Here is a 13,080-nt window from a genome sequence, read left to right as displayed (position 1 = left end):
CCCTGGCCCGCGCTCAACCGGCGCGATGCTCTTCTCACTCCGGGAGCTGGTGCAGTGGCTGGGCTTTGCTACCTTCGAAATATTCGTACACTTGCTGGCCCTGTTGGTGTTCTCCGTGCTGCTTGCACTGCGTGTGGACGGCCTGGCCCCGGGCCTCTCCTGGTGGAACGTGTTCGTGCCCTTCTTCGCAGCTGACGGGCTCAGCACCTACTTCACCACGATCGTGTCCGTGCGCCTCTTCCAGGATGGAGAGAAGAGGCTGGCGGTGCTCCGCCTCTTCTGGGTCCTCACGGTCCTTAGCCTTAAGTTTGTCTTCGAGATGCTGTTGTGCCAGAAACTGGTGGAGCAGACTCGGGAGCTCTGGTTCGGCCTGATCACGTCTCCAGTCTTCATTCTCCTGCAGCTGCTCATGATCCGGGCCTGTCGCGTCAACTAGCCTCTCCGAGGGAAAGTTGGACAGCTAGAGTGCTGGACCTCTAGCTGAGATCCTACTTGCACTGCACCAGCAAAGAGGTCTTGATCTGAAGGCAACGCCTGCTTGTGCCCAGCTGAGTGCCCAGTTTTCTCTATACCAATCATGTCTGAAATTGTTTCCTCAGCATGGCTAAAAAAACAGCCTTAATCCTCAAAACGTATTTCCTGTTATTTCATGCTTTCAGTAGGCAATCCTGAATTGAGATCCTGAGAAGGTTTCCCGGCCAGACATTTCTGAACTCCTCTGACATTTGGAAACTGAATATGAGTAAAATGTCCCGATGGGCTTTGAGTATTTTCGATGGGTCCTGGGAAAGTACTCCTGTAGAAAGGCTGCAAATCTGGGCTTTCGAGGAATTCCTCCAGCCTACAGGGCTAACCTAAGAATTCACTGCTCCATCCATCCAGACCAGACTTTGTTAGCTGTCTTTGTTAGATCTAAAAAGTGTAAATGACTTTGTATCTCCTTCCCTGCGCTAGGGGAGAGAATGGCCCTTGCTTCATTTCAACCCAGGTAGAGACAGAAGAATGTTGAATCAGGGCACCACTAGGGCCCTATCTGGTTATCTGTCACCTGAGGAAAGAGCTCTGCTGGCCAGATGCGGCTTGGCTTCCAGATAGGAAGAGCAAAGACTGCAATTTCACAGACTTTTTCACCACCTTGTGGCTGGCACTATAGCACACCTGAGACAGATTTAGGTCTCCCTAAGGTGCTCTGATGCCCATGGCATTGACATCTACAAATAGGAAGTTTATGAGTGGCCCAGTTTTGTTGGCCTGAGGTCTGTGGTTTGATGCCAGTCAGGTGCCAAATGAGAACATTTGCTGAGATGAAAATAAAATAAGAGAATGTTTTCCTGAAATGAACAGTGGTCATCTGTACCTCTTTAAAGTTAAATAGTATGAGTACATAGATGTTCTTTTTTTTTTTTTTTTTTTTTTGAGACAGAGTCTCACTCTGTTGCCCGGGCTAGAGTGAGTGCCGTGGCTTCAGCCTAGCTCACAGCAACCTCCAACTCCTGGGCTCAAGCGATCCTTCTGCCTCAGCCTCCGAGTAGCTGGGACTACAGGCATGCACCACCATGCCCAGCTAATTTTTTGTATGTATATATTTTAGTTGTCCATATAATTTCTTTCTATTTTTAGTAGAGACGGGGTCTCACTCTTGCTCAGGCTGGTCTCGAACTCCTGACCTCGAGCGATCCACCCGCCTCGGCCTCCCAGAGTGCTAGGATTACAGGCGTGAGCCACCGCGCCCAGCCTACATAGATGTTCTTTACTGTATGGTATGGTGTAACTGGTTGCAGAATAGAGGTTGTAGGTGGACTGGAAGGTGTGGCCAGAGCTTAGTGGGTGGTAGTGGTGGGGGACCACTTCTGGAAAATCCCTGCTTCCTGCTTTAGGAGGCAGGTAGCTCACTCCCCCCACCCCCCCCCCGTTTGAAGACAACAGTCTGGGCCCATGTTGAGGACCTGCAGAATAGTTAGTGTCACACCAGAGCCCTTGGCTTCTTGCCATTGTGTGGGCTTTGAGGGCCTTGCTGGTACTCTGCAGCAGGCATCAGCAAATGCTCTGTGGCCTGTTTGTGTATGGCCCATAAGCTGAGGATGGTTTTTACATTTTTAAGGGGTTAAAATAAAAAATGGTGACAGAGTGACTGTGACTTGCAGAGTACAGGGTCTCTCAATTCCGCACTCTTGGTCTTTTGGGCTAGATCATTCTTTATTGTGGGCACGGTGGGAGGGAGAACTGTCTTGAGGGGACAGGATGTTCAGCAGCGCCCCCAGCCTCTACTCACTAGGTGCCAGTTGCACCCTTCACTTGTGACAACCAGAAGTTTATCCAGATGTTTTCAGGTCCCTTGGGGCACAAAATCGTCCTGGTGAGAACCAGTGGGCTGAAGTATTTACTGTCCAGCCCTTTACAGAACAGGTTTGCTGAGCTCTACTGCACAGCTGGGCCAGCGGTGTGAGCTTTGTGACCCCCTCTGCTGGGGTGATGCTTAGTTGTGTAAACTATTGAGACACTTGAGTTGGAGATGACTTGTCTGGTTTGTCCCACAGCTATAAAAACGTCTCCTACCCAGGACTGGCATAACTTTTGTCAGAGCCAGATACAAGCTGAATGTTGGGAGTGAGTTTCCTTGTAATGTTATTTTTAGATTTCATGTTTTGTGTGTTCCCTTGTTTTATTTGGTAGTTTGGAATTAGGGCAATCCCACTGGTGTACTGATGGTGAGTATCCTTTGGAAAGGTGATTTGAGGATGACCCTAGGGACAGCAGGTACTTGACTTCCGAGTCTGAAATCCTATCTTTCTTTTCTCCAGCTTAATAGAATGGTGAAAAGAGTAAGGCAGGGTTGAGGTAGTGGCTGCTGCAGACTGCCATGGTACCCCGGAGCTGCGAAGGACACGCCCCCTCAGGCCAAAACCTGCTTTGCAGAGACCCGAGTGCCCTTAGAGCTGTGTCCCTGAAAGGCAAGGGGTGTGGGAGGCAGCAGTGCCACTACTGAGCAGGCTGCTGACTGCAGAGTAGGTGATGTCTGTGTCAGTTCCTCTTATCATCACAGCTCCAGGCATTCTCCCTACTGTGGGGGACACTGCAGCCCTCCCCAAGGAGGAAATCTTGGTCTTCCTCAAGACCTGCCAACCGGGAGGCTGTACCCTTGGGGTCAGGGGCATTCCCCACCCAGTCTTGAGATGGGGTGCAGGAAGTTCAACAGATGAAAGAGGACTGACCGTACGTTGCAACAGGGCGGAAGATGGAGCACATGCCCTGGCCATCTGGGACCCACTCACACCCTGGCCTTTGTGGCTCTTTCTTCATTGGAGAGCTGTCCAAGTATGCATGGCCATAGTGAGCTTGCTTGTGTGGGGAGGAAGGCCCCTTCTGTGCCTCCTCACAGCTTTATCCTACTCCTTCCTGTAGATGCTTGGTGGGGCCACGGGATGGTAGGATGTAAGGTAAGGTTCTCACACTTGTTTGAGCAACAAAATCAGGTCTGGGAGCCTATAAAAACTAGGGGTTCCTGAAAAACTGATTCGTTACGGCTGGGCGGGGCTTCAGAATTGGCATTTCCGTAGCCCTAGGTCGGCGGACCCCACATGGGAGTAGGGTCGGGGCCGGGAGGCCGGACTGTAGCTTGTGCGCCGTCCACGGGAGCAGGGACAGCCTTCCCGAGCTGGAGTAGCCCCTCCACGGACGCGCTCTCACCAGAGGGAACAGGTGGGCTGTGTGCTGGCTCGAAGAGGAAGTCCCAAGCCCGGCCAAGGTCAGCCGGGGCGTGGGGCCCAGGGGCAGGGCTCGGGCTGCGGGCCAGGACCTGCCCTGCCCTCCGGCTCCGCCCCGGGGCGCAGCGAGCCGCGAGCGCAGAGGCGGAAGTAGGGGCCACCTAAGCGCGGCGCCAGGCCCGGGGCGTGTCCGAGGGGCCGCGCCCAATGGGGGCCGGCTCCGGGCCAGGCGTTGCGCGGTGCGCCCCTGGAAGGCGGGTCCAAGCGGGCGCTCTCCAGTCCGCGGGGTCGGGTGCGGGCCCGCCCCCTTCCCTGCCATTGGCGGGGCGGCCGGCGCGGGGCTGGCCTGCGGGGCGGGGCCGCGCGCGAAGGCCGGCGGCGGGCGGCGAGCCTCAGTCCCCGCGCCGCTGGCTCGCGGCCGCCCGCGCAGTCCGCCGTCTGCGGCGCGTCGCAGCATGGCCGGCCTGGGGCGGCCGGGCCCGGGGCCGCGCGCCGCGCTGCCCGCCTGGAAGCGCGAGGTCCTAGAGCGGAAGCGGGCCAAGCTGGCCGCGCTGGGCGGCGGGGCGGCGGAGCGCGCGGGCGCGGGCGCGGACGAGCCGTGCGTGTTGGCCGAGAGCCTGGGCCCGCTGCGCGAGAACCCGTTCATGCGGCTGGAGTCGGAGCGGCGGCGCGGCGCGGCGGGGGCGCGGCCGCTGCTCGAGCGGTGCCGCCGCGTGCCGGGCGTGCGCACCATCCGCGCCGACAACATTCTCATCATCGAAGCGGCGCCCGGCTGCCCGCCCCCCGCGCCGCCCGCCGGGGCCGCCCGCATCCGCGCAGCCGAGGTGCTGGTGTACGAGGCGCCGCCGCCGCCCGGCCGCGTCAGCCGCCTGCTGGAGAAGTTCGACCCGCCGGCCGCGCCGCGCCGCCGCGGGAGCCCCGAGCGCGCGCGCACCCCGCCGCCGCCGCCGCCGCAGCCGCCAGCCGGCCCGCCCGCACCCGCCGGCCCGCGCGTGGGCGAGCGCGCTGCCCGCTTCGAGCCGGGGCGCCGCGGCGGCGGCGTCGGCCCTGAGGCCCGGCGCGGCGACTTCCTACAGAAGACCGGCAGCAACTCCTTCACCGTCCACCCCCGGGGCCTGCACCGCGGGGCGCCCCGCGCGCTCCCCAACGGGCCCGCGGCGCCGGGTCCCCGGGCCGGCCCTGCCAACGGCCTCGCGGGCTCCCCGTCTGGGCCGGGCGAGTGGAAGCCAAAGGCGGAGTCGGAGGAGCCCTCCCTCCACGCGCCCCCCAGCCCCGGGACCCCGAGTGTCACTCCAACCGCTCTCCCTGCCTTCCCCGAGCCCTGTCCTGCCAGTGCCACTCCCAGCCAGCGCCAGTGGGTCTCGGCGGCCACCAGCGCCAACGACTCCTTCGAGATACGGCCAGCTCCCAAGCCAGACATGGAGACCGTCTCCTCGGGGGACCTGCAGGCCCAGGCCCTGGCCAGCCTCCGAGCGAACTCTCGAAACTCCTTTGTGTTCATCCCCAAGCGCAAGGCTTGTGGGGCCCCTTCTCCCGAGGGGAGGCAGTCCGGGGAGCTGCGAAAGGGAGAGGTGGGCTGGGCCTCCCAGAGCCAGAGGCTGGGAGCCCAGCTGGTGCCTGGAGCGGATGGTGCACCTGCTCTCGGGAAGAGCCCCTTGGGGGTTGAGGAGCAGGGTTGTCCCAGGCCAGCCATTGCCCTCACTGACCCAGCCGTTAGGCGACAGAGGTCATCCTCGCCACCCCCGTTCCTGCCGGCCGCCGATGAAGCGGAGCCTGCCGAGGGCTTCAGGGTTCCCGGCTTGGCCAAGAATGGCCGGGAGCATGGCAGGCCAGGGCTGCCTGTGACTCTCATTGACGAGGTGGACTCGGAGGAGGAAGCGCCCCAAGAAGCCAAACTGCCCTGCTCTGGGGGTGGTGCGCCTCCCCAGTACCGCCCGCACCCTGCCAGGCCTGGGCACACGTCAGAACTCCAGCACCGAGGAAGCAACACCTTTACGGTGGTGCCCAAGAGGAAGCCAGGGGCCCTGCCGGGGCAGCACCTTGGACAGGCCGGCGGGGAGCCCCCGCCACAGGAGGCTGAGGAAGCGGAGGCTGGTTGCCGCTCGGGGCCCCATGCTGCCCTGGGGTCCACACTGAAGAAGCGCTATCCTACTGTGCACGAGATTGAGGTGATCGGTGGCTACCTGGCCCTGCAGAAGTCCTGTCTTACCAAGGCTGGCTCCTCAAGAAAGAAGGTTGGTGGGGGGGGGGCAGGGCACTGGCCGGGAGGGGGCCGGGTGGGTACGGTGTGTACCCCATCCCAGGATGCCTGGCCTGGGCAGGGGGACTTGCACGTGGAGCAGAGAACTGGGGGCCATGCCAGGTCCAGGACCTCAGTGGAGACAGCTAGCCTGCTATGTATCTCTCGTGCAGGGGTGGTGGTGGGGAGGGCCGGTCCAGGTGGTGCTGTGCTGCTTGTGGCTCCGTCTGGAATTGGCTGGATGGGCCTGTCCCGTTGTGAGCCCAGCTAGGAGAAGCAAGCTCTAGGGGGAACGCCTGGCGTGGTTTCCTGAAGCCCTGGGCTGTGCGGGCAGCAGGTGTCCGGATGTCAGTGGGAAGAGGCAGGAGATTGGTAATACGGGGTGGCTGGATCCCTATCTTGCAGTCAGCCTGGGGGTGCAGCCTGCCAGCCACTCAGAGGGGGGCTTTCGGCTTCCCAGAAGGCCAGCCGGCCGGGAGCACGGCAGGAAGGTTGAGTGAGCACCGAGGGTGTGCCCGCTCTGGGCTTGGGGTGTGGTGCTGGGAAGCCCGTTGGGCAGAGGGGCCTCAGGCAGGCAGGCCAAAGTGCAGCCCCGTTGGAGGCACAGAGCTGGCCAGCCAGGTGAGCCTCACTCCCTGGCCAGCGGAGGCCGGTGGCCTGGAACCCTCTGAGCTCAAGAAAACGTTCCTCAGATTCTTCCTGGTCATTCTGGCGCCTGTTTACCTGCCGGGCAAATTCCGAGGCCAGCCCCACACGGCCCCCATCTGCTGGTGCAGAGCAGACGCGCCTTCCTTGGGTACGAGACAGCACCTGGGGGACACCGCAGAGCCCACCCTGAGGTCATGTCTCCCCAGCCTGTTTCCTCGGTGGTGGCTGGTGGTTGTGCCCTGAGGCTCTCTCTGGCCCTGCTGCCTGTGCCATCCTCCCTTCGGGCCAGGGCTTCATGCTCCTGCTGGGTCAGGGGGTGCTTCCGGTGGGGGACTCGGGGCTGGGCCCAGCGTGCTGCCCACCCCCCTATACCTCTAGGGCTATCTGAGCCCTTGGAGATGAGGTCTATCCAATGACAGCAGCCTCTGCCCCACCCCTGCCTCCCCTCTAGTCTGCCTCTCTCCTGCTTCCAGATCATTGACTGTGTCTGCTCCGTGATGTGGTCCCTTCCCACACTTGCCCTGGGAAGTAGAAGTGATAGCAGTGGGATCATGGGGCTTGTTGGGCAGGGATTGAGTTCAGGCTCCCGTTTCTAGAACCCCTGCCCTTATCTTGTGTGGTTCATCCACCGTGAGTCTGGTTTCTTCCTGGGTGGACTTCAAGGCCCAGGACTTCTGCTTGGAGCCATCCTGCCCCGGCTAGGGGCAGAACCTTGGGGTCACTTGTGGCTGGGTTGAGGAGGGGAGGGGAGGGGAGGGGAGGGCGGGCCCAGCCTGGGAAGCCGGCCCTGGAGAGGGGCTCAGGCCAGCCAGCCCTGGTCTCAGTGCCAGCCTGAGGGGTTGGGGGTCCAGATGGATGATGCCTGGCGTGGCCAGGTGGCCCGGGCTACGGCTCTGCCAGAGCAGCACAACCTGCTGGCTGTGACTTCCTGCCTGGGCACGCACCAGCTGCCCTGCCCAGGGAGAGACCCACGGCCTGTTGGGAGGGGACCGAGGCATGGGGCTGCCCAGCCTTTCGGAGTTGCCCGCTAGCCTTGGGCTGTGGAGTGGAGCCCACCCCATGCGCTCCGCCTATACCCTGTGAGCACCCACAGGTGGGGGATGCACGCTGCTCCTCCAGTCCCTCCTGCAGCTCCCGGCCTGGGCCCCGCCTTGACCCTGCAGCCAGCCTTTGGTTTGGGTCACTTTCCTGCTTCCCCCAAGGCATGGGGGGTGGCTGGAGTGCAGGGAGGCCAGCAGGACCTTGTACTGGCTGCCTGCTTCTCCCTGCACCCATGGCTGGGTTCCCCCAGGGCAGTGGTGGGAGGTGCCAGGACCTCTCCTGGGGTGCAGCGGGGGGGCAGTGGGGCAGCTCTTCAGTGGGACTGTCTGGGCGGTGGGTGGCGGTGGGGGGAGCCTGCCTCTGGGCGGGCCACTCAGGGTATGGAGCCCCTGCCTAGTGTCGGAGGACTGCAGCCCTGCCTCTGGGTGGTGGGAGCTGCCGCCCTGCCGCCTGTGTGCAGGGGCCTGCCTGGCGGGACAGGTCCACAATTTCGTTATCCGCTGCCAGGATGTGTAGATGCCCTGTCTCCCTCCCTCCAGGGCCAGGCTCCGGGCTGACTGCTGTGTGGTGCTGTAGCTGGGCCCCCAGGTTTTCCTGGTGGGTAGGGGTGTCCCTTCACCCCTCCACACAGCTGCCTCCCTCTTCAGTTGCCAGGCTTGGCTCCTGCCTGTCTGGCTGCCCCTTCCCCTCCCCTTTGCTGTCCTCCTTTCCTGGTCCTCCGCCCAGCCCCAGCATGTCTGTGTCCCCGGGGCTCCTTCCTCACACCCACGGCCATCCACCATCACCTGCAGCGCCCTCCGCCCCAGCCTCCACGACCTGGCCCGGCCCACAGTCTTGCTCTGACCTTCAGCCCCGAGGGTGCCGCCCCGCCATCTGCTCTCCATAGCAACACCATCTCCGTGCCAGAGTCAAGCCCCGAGCCCGGCTGGCACTCTCCCTGCCTCTCTCCCCTGGTGTGGGTGGATTAGCAAGTGGCCAGGAGCTGTCATGCCTATGGGTGTCAGCGGCGGAGTCTTCTCGAGTCAGTTTTCCTCTTCTGGTCCCTCCACCAGCTCTTCCTGCAGTGGCCTAAGTGGTCTTTCTGGAGCCAGGGACCCCTGGAGCAGGCCTGGACCCTGCTCCACTCATCTTCCCCACTGCCAGAGAGGCTCCACCCTGGGCTGGGGAGCACCCAGCATCTCAGGAGCAGCTTCGAACCCCACCTGCAGCCCTGGTCTGGGGTCCTGGCAGCGCAGGAACTTTGGCTGGGGCCGTGTGGGGTGGTCCTGTTGTCCCTGAGCCGAGTTTGTGTGGGCCCCGGCCGAGGCGGGCAGGTGTGTGCCGGGCAGGTATGTGCCAGGGCGGTGAGGGGTGGGGCTGGCTGAGCTCACACCTGCATCTGGGCAGGCTGGGCCCGATTCCCGGCTCTGAGTCCGGCGTGGACGCCCTTTGGTAACTGAAGCTGGGTGTGCACGGGCAGGGTGGGTTGAGGGAGAACAAAAGGGCCCTGTGAACGCTGGGAGGTTCTGCCGGGAGGCTCGGCTGAGCCAGGCCCCATCTGCCTGCTGTGCTTTGTGCAGCGGACAAAGTCCCTGAGAGGCCGGTGACCAGGTATATGCAAGGCCAGCCCCTGGCCACGCCCTCCGGCCCATGCTGTGTGCCTGGGCTCTGGAGGCTGCCCCCCCCCGCCCCGCCCCACCCTGCAGCATGAGTCACGGGGTGTCCTGTGGCTCACTGACCTGCACCCACGGGGGAGGGGGCTGGTAGAGCCAGGCCCAGGGGGGAGAGGGCCATGAGTCCCACACAGCACCAGCCCAGCTGGGGAGACAGGAGGCAGGATGTGACCAGAGCTCTGGGCCCCAGCTGGGGACAGACAGGGGCTGCCTGTCTACCCCTTCCGCCTGGTCAGGCTGTGCCAGGCTCGGTGTCTGTGTGTCCAGCCCCCTCGGCCTCCCTGCTAGGAGCTGGTCATGTGCACTAATGAGGGCGAGCTAATCCGGCCAGGCCCTGGCAGCCGGCCCTTCCAGTGTTCTCAGTGGTGGGGGCTGGGCCTGGAGGACTCTGGGTCATCAGGGATGGCGCCATGTATCCAGGGCACTGGAGCCCCATTCAGTGGGGCCGGGGCAGGGGGAGGCCCCTGGCCTGCCTCTCCAGCCTGCCTTGGGCCCTTGCTGGGGTATATCTGTCCCAGAGGATTGGTCTGGGAGGGCTGGCAGTGGGTGGGCACCTGTGGGCTCCGGTGGCCACCCTACTGTCCTGGCCCCTGCCCTGCCTGGCCTCTTGTGGCACGACAGCTGGAGGCCCAGGTGGGCCTGGCCATGGGGCAGGGTGAGTTGTTGGGTAGGAGCAGACTTCTTAGTCCTTGTCCTCTTGACTCAGGGGTCTCCCTCCCCAGTCTGCTCGTCCCCCTGACGGGTCAGCCGTGCTGCAATGGGGAAGCCGGGAGTTCGGGCGGGAGGGCAGCCCCTCTCTTGGCTCTGGAGGGGGGGTGTTCATGGTGGAAGGGGCCCAGGGCACCCTTGGCTGTGTGGGCAGGTGTGGCCGTTGGGAGGAGGGGCAGCATGGCAGGAGTGTGTGCCCTCCTTCCTGGGCAGGGGCTTCCAAGGCAGTCGAGTGTGGGGCCCTGTGCTGCCCTGAGCCTCCTCAGCTGCCTCAGGGTGGGCCTGGCCTGCCTGCCCGGCCCTGTTCCTGTCCTGTCCCTGGGCTACTGCGGCTCCCTGCCTGGGGGCCCGGCTCCTGCCTCTGGCTTCTTCCAGGGGAGGAGGAGGAACTTGAGCTGGCTGCTGGTGTCCTGTGCCCAGGAAGAGTTTAATATTTCGAGCTCCGGCAGGGCTGCTCCTGTGTGCTGCTCATGTTCATTACGGACCTGCTGGGCCGCAGCCCAGCGCAGCTGAGTGGCCTGGTGGGAGCTCAGCCCCCTGCCCAGTGCAGCCTCGCCTAGGGCTGCCTCCCAGCAAGCCCGGGTCAGGGAAAGTGGGGGATCCTGACGGCAGGTGCCTGCGGCCCTTCTGCTCTCACCTGCCCTGTTGTCCCTTGGAACCAGCAGCCCCATCTGGGCTCTGAGGCCACCAGGAGGAGAGAATTTGCTCGCATGTGAAATTCTTCAGCCTACAGAGTAGCAGGGTGGGCAAGGACCAGATGGGAGGACGGGGTCACCAGTGGGGCCACTGGCACCCTAGGCTCTGGAAGGGACCCCCACTCTGTCCAGCCTCCGTCTGCAAAGTGGGCAATGGTGCCTGGTGCCACCATCCTGGGGCGGCATGGGGCCACCGCCCAGCACCGCCACTCACTCGGGCCCTGGCCAGCAGTGGTGGCTCCTGCTCAGCAAGACCATCCAGGGTGGTGCAGGTGCCCAGGGAGCCACGAAGCTGTGAACTTGGCTTTAGAGAGTGGCCTCAGCCGACATAGGAGCTGCTGCAAGCCCAGGGTTCGGGGCTTGCGGGTGCAGCCTCACTTCCACCCTGTTCCTGCTGTGGGGTGCTGTGTGGGAGAGGGTGCCCTGCCCCCCAGCTGGTGCTCTGCCCAAAGAGCAGAGTGGGAGGGTCTCGAGATGGCAGCCCTCTGGCCCTGGGAGCAGGTTAGAGGCTGCTGGCGACAGAGATGTTGGGGTCCTGGTGCTGACTGGAGTCTGGTCACTAGGGGGGTGGGTCATTCAGAGGGGGACTTCACCCCAGGCCTGGGGTGGGGAGGATTTGTTGGTCCCACGGGTTGTGGGGATGGGTGGGCCCTGCAGGGTTCAGGCAGGGGGGTCTTCTACTCCTACCTCCTGGAGCCACTAAAGAGCCGGTGCATTGTTACCCACGGGGCCCGCGACAGCACTGTGCCCAGTGGGGCAGCGGGGCCTTATGATGTGTGTCTTACTTCCAGATGAAGATCTCCTTCAACGACAAGAGCCTGCAGACCACATTTGAGTATCCTTCCGAGAGCTCCCTGGTGCAGGAGGAAGAGGAGGAAGAGGAGGAAGGGGAGGAGGAGGAGGAGGAGGAGGAGGAGGGCGAATCCAGCTCAGAGAAGCCCTTTGCACTCTTCCTGCCCCGAGCCACATTTGTGAGTGGCGTGGGGCCCGAGAGCCCTCGGCTGCCAGAGGGCAATGCAGGTGAGTGCCCACCTGTGGATGAGCAGCCTGGGTGGGTGGAGCCTGGGCCGCATGTCCTTGTGTCCATGTATCTGCCCCGCCTGCAGGCCTGTCCAGCTACACCCCAAAGCACTCTGTGGTCTTTGGCAAGTGGCAGGAGCAGACCCCGGAGCAGGCCCCGAGCGAGGCGGAGTCCCCACCCAAGGAGCTCACGGTGAGCCAGGCGAGGGCGAGGGTGGGCGCCCGTGGCTGGTGGCTGGTGGCTGGTGGGGGGCATCTGACACCAGTGAGCCCGCGTGGCTACCTTCTGCCTTCCCTCAGCTCACACCTGCCAGTCAGAACGACCTCGCGGACTTCCGCAGTGAGCCTGCCCTCCATTTCTGACCAGGATGACCAAGACTGAGGCCAGTGGGGGCCCTGGGAGCCAGGGCATGCCTGGGAGCCCCCCACTTTACACTCCGACCCCTGCCGCCCTGCCTGGCCCTGCCCCACCCTGACCTCATGGGTCCTCACAGCCGTGCTGGCCCTGGAAACAGCCAGGGCTTCTCTTACCACTGGGGCCAGGTCTCACCCCTGACCCTGGTTTGGGGGCTCCAAGGAAGAGCAGAGGTGGGGGAGGGCCAGGGTCCTGCAGGGTGGTGACCTGTCTGTGCCCAGGTGGGGGCCTGAGCAGATTCTGCACCAGGCTGTTCTCCGTCCTGCCCGCCAAGCCTGCCTCCCATGGGCTGTGGGGCATGTCTGGGGTGAAGGCCTGTCCTGGCTGCCTGCTCCCGGCGGGACCCCAAGGCCCTTGTCCCCAGCCACATTCCCTTCATGGTGGAGCTCAGCTGCCCTTTGTGCCTCTGACAACGGACTCAATAAACAGCACTGACAAGGCCGCTTCTGCCTCTCCGTGTGGTCCTCAGCCCAAAGTGGGGTGAGGGGACCAGGGCAGGAATGCAGGGAGGGGGCCACTCAGTATGTGGTCACGTGGTAGGGATTCGGCCCCTTGTGGTCCTGATGGTCCAGGCTCTGACCTGTTTTCAATAGCTCGTTACCCAGCCCCCCAGCCTCCCAGAGCTGGCACAGGGGGAGGTGGGACGGTAGGTGTGCTGTCCATCTGGGGCCTAGAGCCCAGGTGGGAGGGGGAGTGTTGCAGCCGTCCGGCCTGCCCTGGCTTCCCCGAGGAGCCAAGAAATGGGGAAGCAGGAGGGCAGCACGGGAGTCCAGAGTGGGCAGAGCACCCCGCAGGGCTCCTGTCTTTCTGGCTCAGAAAGCCCCCCACTCCCAGGAGCCGGCAGCAAGGCTGTGACGACCCACAGGCAAAACAGACTCAGGCGTCGCAAGCGTCTGTGTCCCTCCTGGAAAGTCAGACCCGAGCAGAGATTCTGGCTGGCCAGACTAGGGAGGAAGGA

General features: G+C 63.3%; 2 protein-coding genes across 2 annotated transcripts; both read left to right on the top strand.

Annotated features, from left to right (window-relative positions):
• The first annotated feature begins 25 nt into the window (after positions 1 to 25).
• Positions 26 to 1,330, top strand: TMEM203 (transmembrane protein 203). The gene has a single exon (XM_069477153.1). The coding sequence runs from the start codon at positions 26 to 28 to the stop codon at positions 434 to 436; it is 411 nt and encodes a 136-aa protein (XP_069333254.1). The 3' UTR covers positions 437 to 1,330.
• Positions 1,331 to 4,159: 2,829 nt separating this feature from the next.
• TPRN (taperin) lies at positions 4,160 to 12,543 on the top strand. Its single transcript, XM_069474853.1, has 4 exons — positions 4,160 to 5,938; positions 11,479 to 11,707; positions 11,794 to 11,900; positions 12,008 to 12,543. The coding sequence occupies exons 1-4, from the start codon at positions 4,160 to 4,162 to the stop codon at positions 12,068 to 12,070; spliced, it is 2,178 nt and encodes a 725-aa protein (XP_069330954.1). The 3' UTR covers positions 12,071 to 12,543.
• The last annotated feature ends 537 nt before the right edge of the window (positions 12,544 to 13,080 follow it).

The sequence above is a fragment of the Eulemur rufifrons genome, chromosome 7, assembly GCF_041146395.1.
Source record: "Eulemur rufifrons isolate Redbay chromosome 7, OSU_ERuf_1, whole genome shotgun sequence".
Lineage (NCBI taxonomy): Eukaryota > Metazoa > Chordata > Mammalia > Primates > Lemuridae > Eulemur > Eulemur rufifrons.
This window is presented reverse-complemented; position numbering and strand designations above follow the sequence as displayed.

Excerpts from the sequence above, each read along its gene's own strand:
- TPRN (XM_069474853.1), top strand. The coding sequence starts at position 4,160 with ATGGCCGGCCTGGGGCGGCCGGGCCCGGGGCCGCGCGCCGCGCTGCCC. Across the intron at positions 11,708-11,793 it reads GCTGCCAGAGGGCAATGCAG|GCCTGTCCAGCTACACCCCA; the intron begins GTGAGTGCCCAC and ends CCCCGCCTGCAG. Across the intron at positions 11,901-12,007 it reads CCCCACCCAAGGAGCTCACG|CTCACACCTGCCAGTCAGAA; the intron begins GTGAGCCAGGCG and ends GCCTTCCCTCAG.
- TMEM203 (XM_069477153.1), top strand. The coding sequence starts at position 26 with ATGCTCTTCTCACTCCGGGAGCTGGTGCAGTGGCTGGGCTTTGCTACC.